The sequence below is a fragment of the Rattus norvegicus genome, chromosome X (genome assembly GCF_021556685.1).
Source record: "Rattus norvegicus strain SHRSP/BbbUtx chromosome X, alternate assembly SHRSP_T2T, whole genome shotgun sequence".
Lineage (NCBI taxonomy): Eukaryota > Metazoa > Chordata > Mammalia > Rodentia > Muridae > Rattus > Rattus norvegicus.
Window position 1 is genome coordinate 66,393,906 of NC_141554.1, and position 26,484 is coordinate 66,420,389.

Sequence of the window (26,484 nt, forward strand, 5' to 3'; positions counted from 1 at the left end):
AAAAGTGATCTGACTGCAAAATCAACTCTACAGATAGTCTTGAAATTTACTAAATGGCCTTTCCCCCAGTAATTATGGCGTCTTTCTTTACTTTTCTTCCTCTCTGCTTCCTGAATTCATTTATCCTGATCACCTCTGAATCGCTAACAAAAACTTCCACAAAACTGCCATCTGCTTTCTTGTGGGATTTATATCTTAAAACAAATTTTCCTCAATTGAATTGCAATTGAATAAGAGCATTGAAATCCAAGATCCCTCATTAGACAGTTTGTTATTTCAGAGCATTTTCTGTTTACTGCGCCTTATTTAGAATACAGTATCATCCTGTGAAAGCAATTCTGTTTGTTCAAAATAGTATATAATTGAAAATAGTTGCAGTTCTCAGACTGACATAAAATCTCTAGTTTTTTTATTGCAGAAATTTAATTTATTAGCAAGATTGTACCATCTGAATCTATTAATGTGATATTTCTTTATGTTCTAAATTAATAAGGTCGGGTTGCATCAATAACTAATCACAATTTTAGACCTAAATCCTAAATCAGTTAATGGAAGTTTGTGATGATCTCTTTTGAGTTCAGTTCCCCTTTGTGTGTGTGTGTGTGTGTGTGTGTGTGTGTGTGTGTGTGTGTGTGTGTGTGATGCTGAAGTCTGAACTCAGACCCTTGTTACATGCTAGGCACTCTACCATGAGGCTATATCCCATCCCCTTAATATTTCATCTTATAGCATGAATATAATATATGTGTATATTTTAAAAGCCAATAGAATTCTTATGTTTATTTAAAATATCACCAGGCTAGTGAAATTGCTCAGTGGGTGAAACTATTTGCTGCACTGGCATGGTGGACTGACTGTGAGCCCCAAATCCAATAGCAGTGAACAGATTTCTCAAAGTCATCCTGTGATGACTTTGATGATACCATGGTATGCATGCCCACCCCCCCTCTTTTTCCCTTCTTCCCTCTCTCCCTCTCTTTCCCTCCCTCCTTCCCTCTCCTTACTTCCCCTTTCCTCCTCCTCCTCCTCTTCTTTTTCTTGTCTATCAGGATTAAGATATCAAGAACAATAGCCCTCTCCCTCCATGTTGTGATCACTTTATATACTACACTGATGAAACCCAGCCACTCGGCATGAGTCAAAGGAAATTGGTTTCTAGTATGGATCAGCAATAGCATCCTGCGAGACCAGAAGGGACTAAAGGACCAAGTGATTGCTTCTAATCCAAGGCACCAGCCCTATATACAAAACTGATGCACTGACTGCCTCATACGTTTGGGCCTGGCCCATGCTGCCTTTATCTTATGCCCCAGAGTGGCGATGTACAGTGATATGCTGGGAAACATTGTGCTTTCTAAGGTGAAGTGAGCCTTGTTGTGTAGCCTTTCCCTATTTATGACATGAAAACATCCCTATCACAGCTTACTTCAGTCACCCATGAACTTCGGAATGGGAAAGAAAAATGACCAACAGTCTGAGCATTGAATGTCAGACACCAAAGAATCCCTGTCTTTGAGAACAGGACTCACTTAAATGCTTAAAATTGGCCTCAGGCCAAGTCCATGTCTAAAATCATTAATGAACAAAATGAAAAACTCTAAAAGGCAACCTTAGTTTCTCTAGTAGTGGGTAGATTTCAATGATCAGACATCTAGATTCCAAGTGGGGTGAAGAGAACAGCCAGTGCTCTGTGTTTGTTTTCCTTGTTGGGAAACACTGTATGCTGTGTTCTTAATTTTTTTGGTTGTATTTTGACAACTTTCAAAGGGTCTATTTTTTAAAAATCAATTTTATGCACTGTTGTTAAACTGATAATATATAGATACTGTGCCTTCTGTAGGTAAACCTGTGGCTCTGTCCTAATGGAAGGTAATGGGGGTTCCTTATTGTGTAGTTGTGTTAACTGTGTCTCTTTCTTCCGCAGTTGACAGGCCTGTTAGAGTATATGCAGACGGAATATTCGACCTCTTCCACTCAGGTCATGCAAGGGCACTTATGCAAGCAAAAACCCTGTTTCCCAACAGCTACTTGTTGGTAGGAGGTAAGAAGTGCATTTCTTTGTCCAGAAACTGCCTTATAATATGCTTTCTGCAAAGTACCCCTTTCAGATGTCCATCAATAAAATCTGACATTGTTAATGTTTCCAGTTCAGCCCATACCACCTCACTTGTTCAATACCTGAAATTTAAAGTGACATTTAAAACCATAGGAGAAATTACATCATGAAATTGTGTACCACTGTACCAGAGAAAAAGAGAGAGAGAGAGACAGATTAATGATACCACCAAGGGTAGCCACCTCATATTTTCCACTAATGCTTTTCTCCTGCTATTTGTGACATGATCCAATTTGAGTTTCTAAAATTTTCTAGAGGATCAAGGGATTTCAAATCTTGGACAACTAAAAGGATTTGGGATGATTGATGGTGCATAAGGTCATTGTCTATGCCATTCGTGTGTGATCTGCAGAACTTAGCACAGTGCCATGCTAATAGGATGGACCTAATTGGTTGTACGAGTAAGTACAGTGTGATAAAGAAAGAGCTTTATACACCCAGGCCATCTTGGCTCACAGTGAAGGAGCTGATGTACTTCCTAAGAGAATGGAAAGAGAAATATGGCTTGGTGTAGACTGAAGTTTTCCTCTTCTAGAAGGCTCACCTATTCTAATTTTGGTGATGATCTAGTACTTGACTGGGGAAACCTGCATGTCACTTCAGTAGCTCTGGAAGCGGTACATCCATTCACTGTGACGAGCTTCATAGCCATCCCCTGTGATCACTTCCCATGGCCCTGCATTGGACTAAGCACTACAATAATCCTTGAGGTCTCCGAGAGGGAAAAAATATACAGCCAGAACATCCCAGTGTCTAGTACCATGTTATATTATGCAAGTGTACAAACTACTTTCTGGAAATTTCAGAAGGAAACTTGCAAATTTTACAAAGGGTACTAACCATGTAACTGTTGAATGGAATTCTTTGAGAATGACAAGAAAACCAGTGGCTACTAGGCAAGTCATATGAAAGGACCCAAAGGAGAAACTGTTTCTTGTTCACTTCTCTGTCTCGTCTTTAGACTAAGTGCTGCCACCTGGAGTCTTCTAGGCTACTGTGGCCCTGGGAAGGCCTTGGAAGCATGTGGGTTTCAGTTACTTAGGTGATCTGAGCCTGGAGGAGGTTTGGTATGGGTGGGTCATAATTAACTATGTAACCCAGAATTTTGAACCCTCTCATGGGTTCACATGAGCCTCGGCAAGCTGTCACTTTACATCTTGCTGCCACTGGCACCTTGAGAGGTTTCCGTCTATGGATTTCCGGTTCAGTGCGTTGTGATATATATTCTGTATGTTCATATTCTGTCTTTCTCTTCCTCCTTCCCTCCCTCCTTCGTTTCCCTCTCTTATCCTTCTTTCTGTCTCTCTCCTTCACTTCTCTTCCCTTTAACAACGGGTTGCCCTTTCCCTTTATTTCTCTGATAAATGTATGAAAGCATATTGATTATTTCAGTTATTTCTTCCTTTTTACAATGGTGTGGTAACATATACTACACCAGGAGCCAGAATGATAACACTGAATTTGTGCCCAGATATGCTGGTATATAACTATAAGACAAGAATTTGGGAGGTTAAGGTAGGAGAATCATGGGTTTGAGGCTAACCTGGGCTATGTAGGTAGCAAGTTTCAGGCCAGTTTGAACCATTCAGCAAACCCTGCCTATCCCAAAACAATTTAATTAACTTAATTAAACATTATTTTTCAGTCACTTACATGCCTCCAGTGGTGTGTAAAAACTTTGAAATGTGCCATTATATATTTGTAGAATACAAAACAAACTATTTTTTCTAATACTTTATAAATTTCCATTTTCTCTTCAAACTTGTTCTTGCCTATAATTTTCTTAGTGTGATACTTCAGTGCTTGCAAATCTTTTAGTTGCCTCTGTCATAGTTCTAAAGAAGAAATAGGTGTGTAAATCCGAACACAAGTACCACATTACACATTTTGATAAGCAATTGTTAAACAAAAATAAATTTGATCAGCATTTTCTCTTTTAGTAAGATGAATAGGAGATTCTTATTTATGGATTGTATCTATGGGTAAATATAACTTATTGCAAGATCAAGGCAAGGTATAACAATAACTTGTTTATGCTTCCCTTACTTTATAGTAAGTACTGAAATACTTGTTCACACAAATATACAGGTAGGAATGGAAGGAGTCAGTTAATGTGAAATCACGCGATTCTTTGAATTCTTTAGCTCAATGAACCATTTTTTAAATTGCATTTTTGTTTACATTTTAAATGTTGTCCCATTTCCTGGTCTCCCCTCCAGAAACCTGCTAGTCCACCCCCTACTTCTATGAGAATGCTCCCTCACCCACCCACCCAGTCCTCCCACCTCCCGACCCTGGCATTCCCCTACACTAGGGCATCAAGCCTTGGCAGGACCAAGGGCCTCTCCTCCCATTGATGCCCAACAAGGCCATCCTCTGCTGCATATGCAGCTGGATGAAAACAGTTTCTTGTTGTCGTTAAAGCAGTCTCATTGGCTTGTCAAGTGGCAGCCTGACAAGATCTGCAAAGAATGGATTGGAGATGCTCTGACCTGCAAAGGGATCTGTTACTAAGCTTTTAGAATCATTTGTTCTTTCCCTTTCTGGGAAATTGTAACAAAAGGTTTTATCAAGACTTATCAAATGGCTCCTAATTATCACCCTTGCTACTTTACTTGAAAGCAACTTATTCAAGCAGGTACATGGAAAAGAGAGGGGAAACGGAGGTATCGGTAATCGCGTCACACCATCACCAATCCAACGATTTCTGGAAAAAAAATATTCTTGGCAGTTACTTTTAAAACATTTTTTAAAAAACAAAGTACTGAGGCTAGGATTTTAACCTATTGGATTTGCAGAGCATACCTTCTTTAATAGGCAAAATGGGGCCTTATTATCAGATTTACTAAAAACCTGGAGATCAGCATAATGGTTTTTTATTCAACTATATTAATACATTCCAGGAAGCTTTATAAAAAATACCAAGAAATGATCATTATACACACACACACACACACACACACACAATCATTCAAGATTAAAATAATAAAGATCCAACAAATGTTATAAAGAAGACGGTGAGCCAGCATACTTAATTTGTTGAGATGCAATACAATTCACAGATGAAATTATAGGGTATTTATAAGAAGAGAAATATGGATTTTAAAAAAAGATTTGGTCTCTTGTTTTCAATCATGTGTGTGTGTTGGGGGGTACGTGCATGTGAGTGCGGGTATTTGCAGCCGAAGGTGTTGCATCTCCCTAGAACTGAAGTTACAGATGGTATGAGTCAGGCCATCGGCCACCTCATGAGGATGCTGACAACCAAACTGAGGTCCTTTCAAGAGCAATGCTTGCTCTTAACTGCGGGTCCATCTCCCCTTTGAGGCAGGGTTTCACATGAGAAGTGTCTTTTTGAAAGGCATATTATTTTGAGCTAGGCACAGTGGCACAAGCTTTTAATCCCAGCACTAAAGAGACAGAGGCAGGTGGATCTCTGAGTTGGAGGCCAGCCTGGTCTAGAGAGTGAGTTCCAGGGCAGCTAGGGCTACACAGAGAAACCCTGTCTCATAATAAAATAAAACAAAATGAAAAGAAATAAAATAAATGGCATGTTATTTGTTTTTTAAATGTTTAGTGTGTATGTCAGATTGTATTATTTGGCTTTCAGGAATAACTCCATAAAATCAAGTATAAAAGTCAGAAATAAGCTCAATTATCTTTATTAGGTACCATGATTAAAAGTTCCCTATGTATTTAAAGAGAGAAAGAAGCATATTACTAAAAATGATTTGTAGGTAAGTTTAGTTTTTATCACAAGGAGGTAGAAAACAAACATCTTAGAAGATGAAATTGGATAAGGCATATTTATAAATGAAAATTTTTATGATGGGAATTTATAAAATAGTTTTTTAACTTCCTTTAAAATAATGCATGTAAAATATAGCGTAATGCATGTAAAAATAATGTAAATGTTTTACCCATGCCTTTATTCCAGTATATCTTAAAATTTTTATAATTCTGGAAAATATTCCAGATACATTTTTGAGATGCAGCCGTACCAGTCTATAGAGCCTTGGCTTATTAAAGTGATTTTGAAGTGAATAGCTGGAAAAAATGCTTACTCTTAACTACGAGAGAAAAGCCATTTTAGGATTCAATATGAGTGTTGAGAATAGCTGGAAAAATGCTTACCCTTAACTACATGAAAAAGCTATTTTTCACATTCAATATTTCTTTCCAGTGCTCCGTTTACTTTGAATTCCTGGACCTTGCCCCTCAAGATCCATGTGTTCTCTGATAATAGATAAGAGAAGCAGAAGCAAAATTGTTAGGCCAAAATTTGCATCATTCTCCATTCTACTCTGTTTGCTTCCTAACACTGGTTTTCACTTGTAACAGAAATCTGTATATAGGAGGGAAAGACAAGGAGGCACTAGACCAGTGGTTCTCAACCTGTGGGTCACAACCCCTTTGGTGGGTGTGGCGGTGGGATGCCATTTCACAGGGGTTGCATATTGGATATCTTGCATATCAGACATTTAAATTATGATTCATAACAGCAGAAATGGCAGTTATGCAATAGCAATGAGCATAATTTTATGGTTGGGGTCACCACAACATGAGGAACTCTATTAAAGGTCATAGCATTAGGCAAGGTGAGAAGCACTGGTTTCTAGGTTCCGGGTGCTCTGAATGTTCTTTAAAGTTTGCCCTGAAAGTTTACTCCTCACCCTTGCAATGCACCACAGTAAGGTGTGCATGGCGCCTCTTTTGAAAATTGCAATGAGTTCTGTTTCATATGAAAACAACTTTCTCTGGCATATTAATTTTAGGAAATTATACTGTTAGAAGCTGAGGTTCTAGACATTGGTTCCTTTAAAGCTCCCTGTTCTCACCCCTGAGCCACCCCTGCATGTCTTTGGGACCATGTGTTATCAGTAGAAAGAGACCTTTGTCTTAGATTATCTTTTTAGAGTATCACAAACAAGCTTAATAACAGACACCTCTAGCCCGAGGAGAGTTAGGGCACATTTAAGGAAAAGCCATTCTGTTTTGTTGGTTGAATGGCTGGCTCTGGAACTAATGTGTGAACAAATATTAATGCTTGTGGTGAGTTGAAAGGATATGTCATATTAATTACATCAACTGGTGGGCGTATGGTAGGAATTCCTCTGGGTGGTTTCATTCATAAAACCACTGTTTTGATCCACATACATGGATAGGTAGTTGGTGGAAGTCTTTAGTGTTCAACAGAAATTATTGCTTTATATATTTTTTTGTGTATGTGTGTATGTATGTATGTATATGTGTGTCTGTGTGTGTGTGTGTGTGTGTGTGTGTGTGGTGTGCACACACACATCCGTGCATGCCTGTATATGCTTTGGTTCTTTCCCATATAGGTCTCAGGGATCTAACTTAGGTTGTAAGACTTGCCTGTAAGTGCTTTTGCCTGCCAAGCCATTTTACTGCTCTCCAGAAGTAATTCATTAAAGGATCAGAAACTAGAAGTGCTATGGTTTACTTTTGAATTTTAGTAACATATTTGCATTATGATTACAGTACTTGCATGTGTGATTTTTGAAAGCATGCAACCAATAATGATTTAAATTTTTTCCTGTACAGTCTTACCATGTTGGCAGCATTTTAATGAACAGACTTTCCACTTACAAAGTACTTTTAAAAATCCACTTTAATATTAAGGGGTACAGCTCCATAAATTAAAATTTTACAAGAAAGGGATTTTTTTTAAAGCCGAAACATTTCTTTAAAGCGTAAGTCTCACCAAACACCTACCTCCACTGCAAAGGAAGGAAACAGAATAAAACAATAAATACAGAACTGTTACTACTATGATGGTGAGTCCTAGTACAGCACAGGTAAACGTTAATTCACAAACTTGGGTTTATACTTTATTGTATTTTCATTAATTACAGCTGAGGGTACAGGTCAGTGGTAGACCACTTGTCTTTTATTCAGGAGGCTCAAGATTTGATTCCCCTGGTAACGTGGAAATATAAACAACAATGAAAATAGCTCTTTAAAAAAACATATTCTTCTAGGATTCCAGTTTTCGTGGCAGATGGGAAGTGCAGTCTCAGTCCTTCTTGTGCAGTCGTTCTGCAGCCAAGTGTCTGAAACCTCTGTAAAAACAGGAGAGGGGTTTCCTAGTCTTCAGCCCAGCTCACATTCCCCACAGCCCTCTTCATCCAGCTCCAGATAATTCCCAGCAGAGAGCGAATTCATTGCACTATTCTCAGCTAAGGCTCTTGAGGTCTGCACCAACATCAATTACCAGAGATGCTCATTCCTCATCTCTCTTAAGGTTCTGCTGCTAGCCCTACTGCGTGTGGTTTCTAGAGATGTTTAGCCTTTGCCCACTGTTTGATGAACTCTCTTTTGTTACCATGTCCCTTATACAAATGCCCCAAGGAGCTGTAGCCAGCTGTCTTCCAGCATAGTGGGTATTAGCACTTCCACAAGCAGTTTGGAGCAAGAGCCCTGGACAAGCAATTCGAGTTGGGGCAAGGAAAGGACAGCACAAAACCTAAAGGAATAGTCCCACCAGTGGTCCAATATTACTATTATTACTAATAAGTGGCTAATATTTTAGAGTCTTACTCTCTGTTCATGGTCATCATATTGAACTCTCAAAAATTTTTACCCTATTTTAAAGACTAGACAGTTCACATCTGGACAGCTTTTCTAGTAAATGTGGAGCAGAACTGGGATTAGAATCCAAGTCTTTGCCAAATGCTGTTATAAACCCTTAATCCCAGCACTTGGGAGGCAAAGGCAGGCAGATCTCTGTGAGTTTGAGGCTAGCCTTTCTACAGAGAGAGTTTCAGGACAGCCAAGGCTACACAAAGAGAGCCTGTCTTAAAAAAAATGAACACAAGAAAACAAAACAAAAAGATTCCGAGTTTGGGGATCCAAAATTCAAGTCCTATGCTATTTTCTTCTCCAGCAGGGTGCTTCTCCTTGTGCACAGTAAGTTGCCAGGATAGGTTAGCCACAGCGTGAGCTCCCAGAGTACAGTGAATTCATCCATGGAACACCACTGCTTAGAGTTCTCCATCTGGTTGTCAGAGTGCATTTGCCAAGACTCAAGAACGACAATGCTGCTTTGGGCATAATTAATGTTTCGACAATGTGGGTCAGCATGTTCAGCTGCTTCTTGAGGTCACTCCTGGAGTATGAAAAGAGCCGTGCGTTGCTGTAAACAGGATGTTTGTTTTCTTTGCAGTCTATGAGGAGGCTGTTATCTCAGTCATCTAAAAGTCCTATGAAACTGCTCAGATGCCGATTCCAAAGCGGGGAGGCTGTGGGCTGGACCTAGTTTTGCGCTGTCTGAAATATAAAACCAACAGATCTGAAATTCATTTCTACTCAATATGTTTCTTCATGTAGTCCCTTAAAGTCCTAGAAGAACATTTAAAAAGTCCTAGATCCGCTTTTAAATAGAATACTGTAGCCTACAAATGGTTCCTATTTATGGAGTCAAAAGCTGACACCATCAGTGTATCAATACCTAGTCATTATGGCTCTACTAGCTGCCCTCCCACACCCTCTCCTGCCTTTGACCATGATGGATGATTTAGAGACAAGTAGGTCTCTTTACTCAAGTTGTTCATATTGTGCCTCAGGGGACTTGCAAATGTTGTAAGCATCAAAATCACTTATAAAGTTTGTCAAAGACAGAGCTGTATGGAACCCACCAGAGAGAGTACGTACACACACACACACACACACACACACACAGAGAGAGAGAGACAGAGACAGAGACAGACAGACACACACACAGAGAGAGACAGACAGACACATACACACAGACAGACAGACAGACACATACACACAGAGACAGACAGACAGACACATACACACAGAGACAGACAGACACAGAGAGAGAGAGAGACAGAGAGAGACAGACAGACACATACACACAGAGAGAGACAGACAGACACATACACACAGAGACAGACAGACACAGACACACACACACACACACACACAGAGAGAGAGAGAGAGAGAGAGAGAGAGAGAGAGAGAGAGAGAGAGAGAGAGAGAGAGAGAGAGATTTTCTGTTTTCCATTTAAAAAGGTGTTGTCCCTAGGTTGTTATCCTGGCCAGATATAGAACACTCCATGACACATGCAGCTATGGCAATATGCTATAAGACACAGCCATTATAGACCAGTTTTCATTCCAGGTGATAAGAAGCCTAGTAGGGGTGACTTCTTTATTTAAACTAAAAACATTGACAACATATAGATTGTTTTCCCATTTGACTGACAGGGCTATAAAATCCCAAACACTGGCAAAGCCATGTAGCGATGTAGGTAACACCTCTGCTACCTGCTTCTTCTTACTTCCTCTGCTGCATGCTCAGCTGTGCACGTTTTCTAGATTGCACCATGGCTCTAATGCTGGCCTACTGCAACTGACTGAAAACCAAGTGGTTCCGATAAGCTGACATTGTCTCCCATGTGATCTTGAAAACAGTGAGAACTGGAAACAGGAGCAAAAGGATCCCCATTTGTTAGTACAAAATAAATGAGTGATCACACACAGTTTCTTCTTCTGAGGCAGGGTCTCACTATGAGCCCTAGCTGAACTAGAATTCATTACGTTGCCCAGGCTGGCTTAGAACTCACATAGATCTTCCTGCCTCAGCCTCCAGAGTGCTGGGCCTAAAGGTGTGCACTATCATGCCTGACTCAGTTACTATTTTTGTATTTAATACGTTCCTTTGATGATGCAGCCATACAGTTGATGTTTTGATAATTTAAATTGCAACAATAGAGAGTATCTCAGGAAGTATTTATAGAAGATGTAAATAGACAGGAGCTATGTAGGTGTGTTTGTATGTGTTGGTATGTATGTGTCTAGAGATTTTTTTAGACTCGTGTGGATGTGTGTGCTCAAAGTGTACTTACAGATAAAATTTTATTTTATTTATTTATTTAAAATAATAAACAACAATGGTCCGGGTACTATTCATCAGGAACGAAACAGCCACACCAATCATGGTTGTGCACACTTATAATCCCAACATTTAAGTTAAAGCTTAGCCTTTACAGGCTGTACAGTGAGTCTTCACCTCCAAAACATTACAGTCTGTACAATTATAGGCAGCATGCAATACTCTATAATGATAAGAAACGACTATCTTACTGGCTTAAATAGCTTTACTATATTTTACTTTTTTTGTGTGTTTGAGATAAGGTTTTGTTATACATCTCAGGCTGGCCTCAAATTCATGATCCTCCTGCCTCAGCCTCTCTAATGTTGGGGTTATAGGTATGTGCCACCAAATCCTGGTTATACTATATTTTCTATTGTTAATTTAGAGTATGCCTACTTATTTAAATAGCTTACTATAAAACACTATTCAATCTTACATAGGCAGTAACCCTGTGCATCTTATGCTTACTGAGTCTTAGTTGCACTAAGGCAATATCTAGTTATTGACCTGTATCATGTAAGTTTGAATAAATGCATGCTTCAGTATTTGTAGTTATGAAATCAACTATCAATGAACTTCTGAGAACTTGACCATGTTTTAAAGTAACATATGACTATCATTGGCACAATAAGTGTGTGTATTTATTGGGTACAATTTGATGTTTTGATCTACATATAGAAATCAGTAATTATATACATATAACACATCCATCACCTTACTGATTTAACTTTTTTGTTTGTGCAAGAGTGGTTAGTCTGTTTTAGCAATTTTAAAGTAAACCAAGCTTTATTATTAAGTGGTCACCATGCAATACATTAGATTACTAAAATTTACTCCTCCAGTCTGACAATTTATATCCTTTGATCAAGAGTACCAAGGTCAAAGGAATCTTTCCATAAATGACCTTCTTTCTCCTTTGAAGGCAGAGCCAACAATTTTGATGATGACTTGGATATTAGATGTATGAAGAAGTCATGAAGGGATGTTTTCTGGAGATGCTGACCATGGCAGTTGGCTACACTTAACTCTGTGGCCAGATTTGGTGCAGGATATTGGAGAATTGACTATGTGTACATAATGCTTCAAAAGGAAAAAAATCTCATTGCAAGAGGTAGTGAGGGCAGCTCTGACCGTTTCAGTAAGCCAGTCATCAGGTCCTGGTAAATAAACATGGTACTTACCTTTCCTCCAGGCACATAGGAAACATTAGGAAACCTGCCTTAGCCATCCAAAACATAGGTGAGTAAGTATGACCGTTGCTTAGTTCATTTTAAAATCCATTTTAGTAAATCTTCAAGAAATAAAAACCATTTCTTTCTAAGGCCAGGGATAAAGGAAATTACTATTCCCACTTCAGGGTTTAGAGATCTGTAAAGAACCAGAAGTTATGGGAAGGTTAGACTCTGTTCAATCAGACTTCTGTTTTATAACCCCCACCTCTTCATCGTGGAGTGTAATGTCTAATCACCACATCCCCCTCCAGGGAATCAATACCTACCTCCTCCTGCGTGTGCGTGTGCGTGTGCGTGTGCGTGTGCATGTGCGTGTGTGTGTGTGTGTGTGTGTGTTCTAATTGGGTTACTAAGTACAATAATTATGTGAAAGAATTGGAATTGATATTGATTAGTCCAGCCTTGTACAATGCAGGCCTCTTGGCCTTTTTCCTTTGTCTCTTCATCTGGTTTCAGCTGGTCATTTCATTTCTGAATAGTCACAGACACCCAAGAGTGAGCTAGAAGGAGGAAAAATATAGGAAAGTCACATTAGATAGTGGGCAGAATAATTTTGATGAAAGTCTCAAAAAAGAATGCAGCTATAGTTAACAGTAAAGTGAAAGCCTGGATTCCTAGTACATTTAGGTTTGCTTTCCTTTCCTCATCCTTTGTTCCTATAAAAAACGGAGTTCAGTGATGCCGAGCACCTACTGTAACTTCCGTCTTGCTGAAGAAGCCAAGTCTACCACGGAGTGGGCGGCAGCAATATTTATCTTTGCCCGTTTCAGTTTGCAGTGATGACCTAACTCACAAATTCAAAGGTTTTACTGTGATGAATGAGGCAGAGAGATATGAAGCTCTCAGACACTGTCGCTACGTGGACGAAGTCATCAGAGATGCACCATGGACTCTTACTCCAGAGTTTCTGGAAAAACACAAGGTACTTCTCTTTCTTGCATGTTCTCCCTATAACAGGATTATCAACTCTGGCTCTGTAGCCAAGATTCCAGGGATACCAAAGACTCTTCCAGTTTCAAAAAAGGGCAAGTTTTAGGGGCTAACATGTGGCATCACTTGATGGAACACCTTTCTTTTGCCCAAAAGTAAGGACTGCTGTCTTCTTGAGTGCAGGGATTAGAGATGGTCTAGCCAAAACCAAATGCTGCCTCTCTGTTCCAACTAGAGAGCCATGAGCAAGATTCTTAACCACACTGGACTCATTACTTCATCTCTACAACTGGATGACAGTGCTGTCCCCCTCATGGGACCATTGTAGGACCATTTTAAAGAGCTAATGAAAGAATCCTAGTAAAAAAAAATTGGAAAACTGGCTGGCCCGTTGTAAGAGCTTCAAGGTTATCATTGTTGGTGATCACAGACTCACAGGCATCCTTCGGCATGAAACAAATGAATGCACATCTTATCTGGAAGGTCAGGGGTGAGACTTTAAGGAAAGAACTTTCTATCTATGATTTTGTGACTCTGAAATCCTTACTAACATAAGATTTTTATTAGTTGAAAACATGAGACATTCTTTTGATCTGCATCAAATTATGTTCTTTGTATCTCCCTACCAGCCCCACACTAGGAGCTATTCTTTCCTTTTATAAGCAGCACAAAAAAATAAGATTAAGCTGTTCTAAGAATTTTCTTTTCTATTTTTAAATTCGCAATGCAGAAGAGAATAGAGAACACTGATAAATGTGCATGGGTAATAGCAGAGGAGACAATTTCCTGGTGAGAATGAAAAGAAAAGAGGAAAAAGTACAATATGATTTACTACCAGTAATCATGCTTTTTTTTTACTTAGCATATATTGTATATTCAACACATGACAGGCAGTTTAGAGGATACTAATAATGACAATGATGAATGCCATTTATTATTTACCATATGCCCAGCACTGTGCTAAGGACTTTGCTATTATATAAAATGAGTTCAGTGTCATGGCTACCCTGGGTTATTATTATGCATTGAAGAGGGGGGGACTAAGTTGAATGTGGAGGCTAGAATTAATAACAACAATAAAATATGTACTGAGTACTTACTATGTACTAGTTTCTATTTTTAAGCACTGCTACATATCATTTAATCCAGTAATTCTCCCTTGAATTTCTACCCCAAAGGACAATGTATGGAAACATTTTGGTTGCCCTAGCTAGGGGCTGCCAGTGACATCTAGTGGGAGGAGGTATGAGATGCTGTTCAGTGTCTTCCAATGAGCAGGACACCTATATACACACACCCCAAAATTATCTAGCCCTTATTGTCATCGGTGTTGAGGTTGAGGAATCCAGTTAATGAGTTTTGTAACTTGTAAGTGGTAGGTAGGAGTGATACTCTGGTAAATTGAACTACTCATCTAAGCCAGCTCTCGAGATGGAATAAAAGCTCAGTGTGTAAGACGTATTTACCTGGTGTAGTAGGAAACAGGGGTGAGGCTTAGCAGGTGTGCAGATTAGAGGGAAATTGTTCAAGAGGGCACAGTAGTTACTTGTCTCGTTGTTGTGACAAAACACCTCACCAAAGCAGCTTGAGGAAGGTGGGGTTTATTTTGTACGTTCCAGGGATATAGTTCATCCTGATAATGAGTATGTGGAAGCAGAAGCAAGAGGCAGCTGATCACACAGCATCCAGAGTCAGGAAGCTAGAGCAATGGCAGCCTGTGCTCAGCTCACTTTCTCCTTGTTATTGGTCCAGGAGCCAAGCCTTAGCATGGCGCCGCTCATATTCAGGGTGGGTCTTCCCACTCAATTAACCTAACCTAAAGATTCACTGTACCACCCCCACCCCAGACATGCCCCAAAGATGTGTTCCCATGATGAGTCTAAATCTCATCAAGTTGACCATAAATAATGGCTGACCACCCCAGGAGGACAGCCCACTTGACAGCAGGAGGACTTGATGAGGAAGTTCAGATGAGTTGGTGCCATAACCTAGATGACAGGGCCTTCTTCGGTGAGGCAGACCTTGAAGGGCTCTTGCAAGTAGTCACAGCTGTTCTGATGCAGATGGCTAATGGCTGTTATGCCCAGAGGCCAGCATCCTACAACTACTTTATTTTAAAAGGTCCTGGGGTTGGGGTGGAGAAGGGAGGACTCATCAGTCCCTCTCAAATCTGTAACCCCGCCCCCATGCCAGTGCTAATGTCCCTTTTCTCTTCAATAGATTGACTTTGTGGCTCACGATGACATTCCGTACTCATCTGCCGGTTCTGATGACGTTTATAAGCATATCAAGGAAGCAGGTGAGGCATCCCCTGTCCGCAGCACACAGTCAAGCATAAAAGCTGGCTGCCCTAGGCCTGCGGCATGTGTAAATGGATTGCTGGAATACCCAGCATCGCCCCAGCTGCTGGCTCTGTATCATCCTCTGCCAGAGAGCTCTTAGAACTCAGGAGAGCCGGGTAGGAACCAGGGTCCTGATACTTTTCAGTCCTAACGTGGCTTGTAAGGAATTCAAGGAGAAGAAATCCCATGTTTCCAACTCGGAAAGCTGCAGAAAGCTGAGAAACGCTGTAGAGGAGGAGAAAAGCCATGGTTGGTGTGTGAGTGACATTATAATGGGGTACAGCATGGGGAACAAATACCTTCTTAAGGTCTGAGCCATAAGCTAAGTCTTCCTTCCATAAAAACAGCAGCAGAGTTGCTTTGGGATTAAGAACCAGCTAAGAGACCCCAGGGTTAAGTGGATTTCCGCTTAAGAATTCCTTAGCTACCTTAGCATATATCTGGTAGTAGTCGCCTTATGGATTAGTCTCTAGCAAAAGAGTAATAACAATATGACTCCCAAGGTAGTTATCTTAAAAGGCTGATTTTATTCATGATTTTTGTGAGGCAGGATCTTAACAGAGGGCTTGACTGGGTACTTCTTTTATCCTTTGGATTTTTTTTAAATTTTTTTTTTTTCCGGAGCTGAGGACCGAACCCAGGGCCTTGCGCTTGCTAGGCAAGCGCTCTACCACTGAGCTAAATCCCCAACCCCTTTAAATTTTATTATATAAGTACACTGTTGTTCCAGGCAAACCAGAAGAGGGCATGTAATCCCATTATAGATGGTTGTAAACCACCATGTGGTTGCTGAGAATTGAACTCAGGACCTCTGAAACTGTTCTTAATCGCTGAAGTATCACTGCATTTTTTCTTTTTAGACTCTTGATCTGTAATTCTGACTGGCCTAGATATCACCATGTACATTTGGCTGGCCCAGGACTCACAGAGATAGCCAGTCCTTGCTTCCCAAGAGTTGGGATTCAAGGCATAATCCCCATGTCTGTTTTTTGTTTTGTTTTAAATGTAGTACTAGGGATCAAACCTAGAGCTCTCCATAGGCAAGCATTCTACCATTGGCTGTGAGTGTTTTTTGCTTGACTCTTTCAAATGGTAATTTCTAGATGCTGATAGGAGCTTCAGTCCTCTGACGGCTTGGGGCTCTGTTATTATATACATAGTGGCCAGCTTTGGATATTAGCTGTTAGCCCGGAGGTCAGGGGTATTTGTCACTGGAACACCAATACATTGTTTCCCTGTTGCCACAGCATGAAGGCTGAGAGCAACTGTTTAAGGAATAAGCAAATTTAGCAGCTGCCATAAGGATTCCTGTGGCCTGGCCTTGGAAGTCACAGAGCATCATTTATATGACCTTTTAAGTATAAGCATGTCACTGAGGAGGCCAACCGAAATTCAAGGGCAAGAGAGTTGTGGGTCTTTCTCTTTGTTAAAGATTTATTTATTTATTTATTTATTTATTTATTTATTTATTTATATGAGCACACTGCAGCTGTCTTCACACACACCAGAATAGGGCATCAGATCCCATTACAGAGGGGTGTAAGCAACCATGTGGTTGCTGGGAATTGAACTCAGGACCTTTGGAAGAGCAGTCAGTGCTCTTAAGTGCTGAGCCATCTCTCCAGCCCTATATTATTATTTTGTGACTATGTATATCTTTTTCTAAAATATAGGGTTTTTAAAATTATTCCTTGAGAGTTTCATACATGCATTCGATATAACTGGATCATGGCCAACCCAAATTCTCTTTACAGCCTTTCAAAGACACCCTCCCCAATACTCTCACCTTCTATCTTCATGTCTTCATCTTAAAAATATAGTCAACCCACTGAGTCCAATTGGGGCTGCCTGTGGGGCCATGCAGTGGGACATGGGCAACTTACCAGTGTGACCATTCACCAAATTTACTTTCTGTTTTCCTTGGAAGCGCAGGCCTAAGACTAAGGTACGTGACTTCTTTTGCACAGAGATCCTTATGGTCCATGAACCTGCTCCAGTGATGCCTCACTAGGAGGAAGAGGCACTGTAAAGATCTAGTTGGGATGCTCATAGAGTAGGCCATAGAGTGGTCCCTGTAGAAGAGTCTCAGAAAAGCCCACGTACAGCTTTTATACTCTATGGTTTATTTGGAAAGTCAAAAACTCCGTTTAAATGAAGCAAGAGACATCACGAGTATAAATTAAGCGGTGCAACCTTATGCTCTGTTTGTCAGAACTGAGTGTCAAAATCCTCTGGCAGAGCTAGATGGGAAGATGGAGCTAAGATGTAAGTGTAAGGCCCATGTTTCTCATTATCATTCCGATGGTGCCTACTACTGTTGAAAGTTGCTTTATTAACATGTGCTTTGCTGCTTCTTAAAATAGCTCCATAACCAAACGCTGCAATTCTGAAAAGCATGATAAAAAGGGTTCTCTGATCATGCTCATTACTGAATATTTTTAGCAGAGCAATAATTAGGATTTGGAGGAAGCTGGGTGCCTCATTATGTCAGCAGAGGGCTTGGCTTCTTTCAGAGACCTACCTCTCAAGCAGCCAAAGCAAATCCCCCCAGTCCCAAATCTGCTTTCCGTTACTCAGCCAGAGACCTGAGACTCCGACTTTACACAGGGCAAGCTCATGTCCTTTGTGTCTAAGTGACTTGCTAAAATCTATCAGTGACTAAAGAACCTTCACATTTCATCAGTCTCAAAGAAAGATGGGATAGATTTTTTTTTTACCAGAAAGTTTTCAACTGTTCCAATTAAGGTGAGCATGCTGTCCCAGATGTGCTAACTTGGGCTCATCCAGGGACTCACCACCTACCTAGGTCCTGCTCCCATGCTTGGTCCAGTTGGAATTCTCTTTGCATCCATGTGTGTTTGCATTTTCTGCCTTCTGTTTAGTTTTTTTCTGTGTTTGGTTTCACCCTTCTAGAAGATGATCAAAGAAGTTTCATACCTAGTAGCCAACCCCAACTCTGTCCACAGAGCATGGACTGGAGTCAGATGTCCTGTCTCTAAGATCAGCAGTACCACCCTGCTGCTGACACTGTGAATGTGTACACAACACATTTTTAAAGGTCCCAAAGGGACACTTTGGAGCAGCGAAACAAAAATTTAAAGAGACTTGGGTTTGGAAGGGTGTTCAGCATCAGTATTCATCTTGTCGTTCAGTCAGCAACTATTCTGACAGTTCCTGCCTGTCACCTGCTGCTTGAGACGATAGAAGAAAACAAGAAGGGTGTGGCCCTGTCCCTCATACAGATCATAGGCAAGAGAGACAGTTGCTAATGGAAGTGTTCCACTAAAGACTTTGTAATATTTGAAAGAACAGAGCAGTGGGGCTAACAAATAGAAAGACCTGTTTTGGGAGTTGAGACTTAATTTCCTTGACACTAAACCTGACCGAGAGTTCAGCAGACAGAGATATGACAGACAGAGAGGGGGAGAGCCAATGGTTTTAGAACAGTGAAGAAGCCCCATGTTGCTAAGTCCAGGCCCACCTTCATAGACTATAAGCAAACCAATTCTAGCCCTTGTCCAGTGCAGGAGCCATGGCTGAGAGAGAGCAGAAGCTGGGAGATGAGCCTAAGGCTAGAAGGAAGCACAGAAAGGAGATTCTGAAGCAGTGGCAGAGGCAAGTTAAGTAAAGCCTTTACTCTAAACACAGTAGAAAGCCAGTGAAGAGGAATGAGCAGGCTTGGGACTTGCATTTACAAGGATGACTCTGTGGGTGTTGATGTGTATGTAGAAATGGACAAAAATGACATCACTGCAGCTGGAGAGATGGCTCAGTGGTTAAGAGTGCATACTGAGGGGTTGGGGATTTAGCTCAGTGGTAGAGCGCTTGCTTAGCAAGTGCAAGGCCCTGGGTTCGGTCCCCAGCTCCGAAAAAAAGAAAAAAGAAAAAAAAAAAAGAGTGCATACCGCTCTTGCCAAGGACCTCGGTCTGGTTCCTAGCTTCCACGCCAGTCAGCTCATAACTGCTTGTAATTCCTAACTCCAGGTCCAGGAATCTGATACCTTCTTTCACCATCCCTGGACAGCTCTTGATGTAATCTTTGAATATGATGGTTTAGCTACGGATAAAGATGGTGAAAAGATGTTGCATTAGCCAAGCATTTGAGGAGCAGGCTTGTTATTATACATTGATTGGATATGGACAGCTGGGAGTAGAAAAGCAGCCCAAATGAGCCCAGAACACCTTGTCTAGCTGCCTTCTTAGTTGAGGGAAACTAAGGTCAAGTCGCTTGCCTTCAGAGGTTTGAATGACTTGCTGTAAACTGAGAACGCGGTGCCCTTGTTCTTTGGCTTCACTGTTGCTGTTGATACAGGACTTATCTACATGGTTGGAATGATACGGCTACAAAAACCTCCACTGCCCGATACATGATTCTTGTTGACAGCAGGATTTTGAGCATGAATGCAGTTCTGTTTTGGCATCTGTGACCCCTTTCTAGTGTGTGCTGTTGGTAAACTCCAATATGTCTTTGGTGACTTTAAGGGCATCTAACAGAACCATTGGAAGTTGGCGTCCTCGTGCTTCGTTATTTTTATTCTTTCCCACATATTCCAGATGAACGTGGGGAAGCCCCCATGCAGTGTAGACTGTTCTTAGAGGAGGTCGAATCACTTAGCACATCGCACACATACCCTTAGATAGAGACAACAAAGGCGCCATTCTTCTCCTTTTCCTGTGGGGAAAATGGGACAAAGACTTCCGGCGGGACGAGGAGCCGTGATCTGACTCATTCATTGACTCGGTTATCATTCATCCCCTTGTGCATTTCCTTTGGATGCTTTCAGCACCTCCCATGGGTACTGATCTGGACACTGGCAATGCAAAATCAATTAAGGCATGCCGGCGTCCTAAAGGTCCATTTCTATTTTTTTTTTAAAAAAAGAAACAAAAATTTAAAAAGAACTCGCATAAACAGTGTCTATTTCTGTGCAGAGACAAGTATCAGACATTGTGTTGTTGTTGTTGTTGTTGTTGTTGTTGTTGTTGTTGTTAGCTGAAGATCCCTTTATGTCCAGAATGCTGTGGGTTCTCGTGTTAGCATCAGAAAAGACTTCATAGAGGCACAGCCTTGAAGGTGGACTAATGAGGGTGAGGAAGAACTCTGGATAATGGGGTCAGGAGTTGGGTACCTAGGATAGGAAGGAAGAGCTGAGCATTGGCAAATGTAAGGAGCCAGGTGAGTGCATGGTGTCTCCTGGGCCACACCTGGGATGATGACGATACAATGTTATAGTAAAGGAAGTGAATCCTGGCTGCAAGAGTCAGTTGAGGCCAGAAAAGAAAGTCTCCCTGACCTACCCTGAAGCTCCAGTATTGTCTAGCACAAAAAGAACCATTAAGGGAAGTAGATAAATTGACATAACTTTACCTTAATCTTTTTTTTTTCTTTTTTTCCGGAGCTGAGGACCGAACCCAGGGCCTTGCGCTTGTTAGGCAAGTGCTCTACCACTGAGCTAAAACCCCAACCCCTACCTTAATCTTTTTATTCTTACTTGGACAGGCATGTTTGTTCCAACACAAAGAACAGAAGGCATCTCAACATCAGACATCATCACCAGAATTGTCCGTGACTATGACGTATATGCCCGGCGTAATCTCCAGAGAGGGTACACAGCCAAGGAGCTGAATGTCAGCTTTATAAACGTAAGTGTGCCTCCCCATGTACTCTGGGGGGGCACTGTATTATACTACCATGACTTTTGTTTACTGTGTACTGTGCAATGCGCTTAGTATTCTTCACTGTTGTCTCATTGAATCCATATTTTTAAAACCCCCCTGTGGTATGCTTTAGTTTGTGAGAGAGGGTCTCACTGTATTGCCCAGGAGGGTCTCAAAAGCATGACCCACCTACTTCAGCTTCCCAAGTGTTGGGTTTACGGGAATGCACCAACACGCCTGCGCCAGAAATGAGGCCTATATTTACAAACGAGGAAACAGTGCCCGAAGAGTCAGCCGCAGAGCATAGGCAGCTTCACATTTATAATGGAGCTTCCTCACTCCCCTCCCCTGCCCCCAAACTCCCTCTTTAGCTTTCAGATGTGGCAAAGGGTTTCTGGAACATCTGCCCCTTGGGGAAAGGCAAGTGTTGTCTTCTCAAAGGAAGGGAAGGCAGGCGGAAGCAATGAGATGCTAAGCCCAGAGAAAATGCTTTCTTGTTTTAACGTTTTACAATTTTCATTTTATTAAGGCCTTACAGATGCTCATTAGAAACCTTAACAGCCGTTTTTTATTGTCCAGAGAAATTACAGCTGCTTAAATAAAGCCTGAAGCCTTTGGCTTCCTTTTGTATTTCTACCTTATTGTTCCCACAGAGCTGCTGTTAGTTTAATAATAGAGCACTGTTAAAACAATCTTTAAAACAAGCAAAACAAGCTGTTACAAGGCAAAGAGAGTAGCCGGATGGTTGGGGATGATGTTAGTGAGTCTGGACAACTGGGGTTACCAGGCTTCCAAGGAGCCCATGATTTTGATCCAAACAAACACTCTTTGTGCATCCAGGATTCCAGCCCCAAACAGATACTGTATTTTCCAAGGGTGATTTGTCTGCAAAAGTAGGCATTTATAATTATATGCAGTTTTAATTATCTAGCATCTTTCACAACTGATCATTGGTACCTTCAAAATAGGAGGGGCTTGTTAATTGTAAGTCAGTGATTATTCATTGTCCCGATAAAGCAGGGAGTGTTGGGATTCAGGCCCCTCTAGCTTTGTATAAGCCAGGCAACAAAATGGAAAATTCCGGGTTCGAGTGGCACCCAAACACGTGGCTGCAAAGAATTCAGCCAACGTGATGATTTGGTATCTTAGAGAGAATAAAGCCCTGGTTATTTCAATAAATTAAACTGTCTGTTCTTTTAAATTGAATTCAGTCAACCATCCAAGCATAGCAAGCCATTTCCAAAAGTTATTGCTCGCTCTCTTTAAATGCTCTTTAGATAAGCCACTTAGCTCAGGGAACCGTGAGTACGGTGGGGGTGTGCTTACTGCCTTTCTCTGACAACAAGCCTGGCTGCAGCTCACAGAGGAAATTGAATGTGTTGGATGGGCGTGTAAATGAATCACAGAACCTCAGAAGCGGCAGAGACCTGATGAGGACCAGTCATCCAATCCATGTCCCTTGACTTTGAGATAAGGAAAACGAAGCTCAGACAGTAGACGAGGCCAGGGGAGGGTCGGGGAGAGGTGGAGGTGGCCGTACCTCTCTAAATCTTGTGACTCCCAGCTCAGTGCTCACTCTACTGTTCCGTGCTGTCACTGAGTACTAAACAAAATAACCATTGCCAGCATTGAGCAAAATATCAAAGAACATGATGTAAAGACAACAGCTGACATTTAGCTAGAGCCAATGCGATACCCATCTAAGTGTTTTGTCTGCATCGTCTCATTTAATTCTTGTGAGAAGCCTACTAGGGTGGGTGTGATGACACTAGCCAACTTATAGGTGAGGAGACAGAAGCCTAGAAGGTTAAACAGCTCAGTCAGACCACACTGCAAATGATAGAAGACAGTGCGCCTTCCTGGAGCACATCTGTGTGCTTCTACAGCGCAGTAGCACACACATAGCTCATAGCCAACCCCACGCTGGGGCTGCAATGTGCTCTTGGAATGTCTAAAGGATCTTGACTTACTTTTATTATATTTGAGGTATTTTACAAAATTCTAAAGTACAAAATGGGCTTCATTCTTTATAGTAAAGAAAAACAATATATCCTATGACTCCTTAAGAGACTTATTGTCTATTGAGATTTTAAAAGGGAAGACCCTTAGTGTGATATTATTTTCATTGTTTAGACAATGTGTTGATCAGATAATGTAGATAAATGCCTGTGGTGCTTTAGAACAACGTAATTAACACATGGGAAGCAAATGCCAGGCTTTGAGCCATATATTCCGGTGCATGACCTTACCTGATTGTCATAACAACCCTGTGAGGTAGCGATGATTATCATCCCCATTTTATTGATGAAAAGTGAGGCTTTGAGGTAATTAGTGATGTGCTCAACTCAATATGGCTTCCTGGAGCATAGATAGACAACACCATTGTATAAAGTCTCTAATCACAAAACCCAGGGACTCAATCAAAATAAAACTTTATGTCCAAGGAAACCAATGCACTTTAATTACCTTCATGGGAAATATGACAATGACGATTTTAGCAAGAGGCATTGGTCCTAAGCCCAGTTAGTATACAACTTAACGTAAACTGTATTGGTTTTAACACTACACTGTTCAGGCTCTGGGCAGCCATTCTGTACACAATGCGTCCTTTGATCTAAGTTCTAGAGGACCAGGGGTATTTGCTCAATAAATGATAGCTTTGTGTGTTTTGTATTCTGTTCTTATACAATTTCAACTCATAGATGTTGAACAGATTGAACATAATTCAACATTTATACTTCCACTTATATATCCAAGGAGATTGATGTGTAAGACACATGCCTTCCCATCAGTCTAGCCCTTGAGAAATAATGACATCTATTCTTCACATTACGAGCAAACCTAAGTTGATATAAAATATAACCAACACAGACGGACCTCTCTCATATCCTCCTGAATCAATCTATTTCTTTCTCTTGTCAATTTTAACTAGGAGAAGAAGTACCGTTTCCAGAACCAGGTGGACAAGATGAAAGAAAAGGTCAAGAATGTGGAGGAAAGATCAAAGGAATTTGTTAACAGAGTAGAAGAAAAGAGTCACGACCTAATTCAAAAGTGGGAAGAAAAATCAAGAGAATTCATTGGCAACTTCCTAGAATTGTTTGGGCCAGATGGTGCATGGGTATGTAGTTATCTCAACTGGCATTGCAATGGCAGGTATTTTCAGCTTAAATGTCTTTTGTAGACTCAATGATGTCCCTTAAATAGTGGCCTTTGCTTAAACATCATCTCAAGTGACCCCAAGTCCATGTCCTTATTTAATTACTGAATCATCCCTCAATCACTGATTTAGTATGGTACCAAATGGTACACAAAGTGGGGTCTTCTCTGTTTCTGTTTCCAGAACTTGGAAGCCGTTCAGTTACCTTTGAATGTCTAGTATTGCAGAAGTTGTTCTCATAATTCATCCCAGTCTTCAAGTTTGGAGTGATGCAAAGCTTAGGGTTAATAGTAAAGTAAATCAATGTAACATGGAGCTCGTGTTGAAAGTCAAGTCCAAGGGTTCTTTTTCTTTTAATTTTTTATTTATTCTTCTCTCATATATTACATCCCAACTGTAGTTTCCCCTCCATCTTCTCTTACTCCCTACCTCCCTTCTCCACCATCCACAGGCCTCCCAGAAACATCAAGCAAACTGACATATCAAGCTGCAATAAGACTAGGTACCTCCCCTCATAATAAAGCTGGACAACGACAAGGGTTTGGGGAGGTATTGCATTATTATTTTTTTTCCTAGAGAGTCATGAACAAACATGTACTCCCCTCAGAGTACCAGTGACAGACCAAAGTAACGACTCCACTCAATTCTAGCTGAGGGAAATGATGAATTTAGACTTAGAAAACTGTGAGTGGGGGTTACTAAAAGGTGTGTGAGTGACTTTAAAACATGTACGTCCACAGAAGTCCCAGCTCATAATGGATGGCAACTTTCCTATAGCTGAATAGGTAGTGGTCCCTTTCAGTTAGCCTTCCATGCTTTGCAGACCACAGGCAGCTGGAGCAGAATTCCTGTTGGCAGCGAGGTGCAGGAGGGAATGGCTTGGACTCTTGGATAAGGGAGTAGCAGCTCTCCGCTTGTTCTCATTTTATATGTCAACGGAATTGCTCTTGAAGGTCTCCTGAGGGTAATCACACCTGCTCTAATTAAGTAAGCAGTGGGTATGGTGCTTGGGAAACAATGCTGCACCTCAGGAGAATGTGAAAGAATGGAGCTGCTCTACCACCTTGTTGTGTTGTGAGGAATTTTACCACTGAGGAGAAAGAGAAGCAGCGGAATTTTGCCTTGTAACCATGCCAATCAAACCTTAATTTTTCTTTGGCATGCAGTTGTTGGTATAGGTCCCAAAAGTCTCAAAGGACTAAGACCATGAGCCAAGAAAGAAAAAGCATATTTTTTCCTCATTTAAATTCTTTAGACAAGTGTGATTGATAACTGTAGAAAAGGAAAAGAAAATTCTGAAGCCACAATGGTAGCATGCCCTCCATTAGTTAAATAACCAGAGCTATTGGAAGAGTTGATAAGGGTTTTGTGAAGTAGATATCTTTAACCTGACTTTCCTTTTTAAAAGAAATGCTATGTATGTTTTCATATTTGTGTATATATGTGGGACATGGATGTCTGTGTGCAGAGGCCAGAAGAAGGTTTCACGTGTCCTTTGTCATCCTCCCATACACCTATTCCTTTTTTTTTTTTTTTTTTGGTTCTTTTTTTCGGAGCTGGGGACCGAACCCAGGGCCTTGCGCTTCCTAGGTAAGCGCTCTACCACTGAGCTAAATCCCCAACCCCCACCTATTCCTTTTTTTTTTCTGGCTTTTTTTTTTTTTATTAACTTGAGTATTTCTTATATACATTTCGAGTGTTATTCCCTTTCCCGGTTTCCGGGAAAACATCCCCCTCCCCCTCCCCTTCCTTATGGGTGTTCCCCTCCCAACCCTCCCCCCATTGCCGCCCTCCCCCCATAGTCTAGTTCACTGGGGGTTCAGTCTTAGCAGGACCCAGGGCTTCCCCTTCCACTGGTGCTCTTACTAGGATATTCATTGCTACCTATGGGGTCAGAGTCCAGGGTCAGTCCATGTATAGTCTTTAGGTAGTGGCTTAGTCCCTGGAAGCTCTGGTTGCTTGGCATTGTTGTACTTTTGGGGTCTCGAGCACCTTCAAGCTCTTCCAGACCTTTCTCTGATTCCTTCAACAGGGGACCTATTCTCAGTTCAGTGGTTTGCTGCTGGCATTCGCCTCTGTATTTGCTGTATTCTGGCTGTGTCTCTCAGGAGCGATCTACATCCGGCTCCTGTCGGTCTGCA

At 41.1% G+C, this 26,484-nt stretch overlaps 1 protein-coding gene across 4 annotated transcripts in view; it reads left to right on the forward strand.

Moving 5' to 3' along the window:
* Pcyt1b (phosphate cytidylyltransferase 1B, choline) overlaps nt 1–26,484 on the forward strand; it is a 98,992-nt gene that overhangs the window by 59,458 nt on the left and 13,050 nt on the right. For all 4 annotated transcript variants that reach the window (XM_087599223.1, NM_173151.2, XM_087599222.1 and 1 more), the window contains 5 exon segments: nt 1,925–2,041; nt 13,024–13,175; nt 15,404–15,482; nt 21,026–21,168; nt 24,116–24,304. In XM_087599223.1, coding sequence (XP_087455349.1) covers nt 1,925–2,041; nt 13,024–13,175; nt 15,404–15,482; nt 21,026–21,168; nt 24,116–24,304 — 680 coding nt within the window.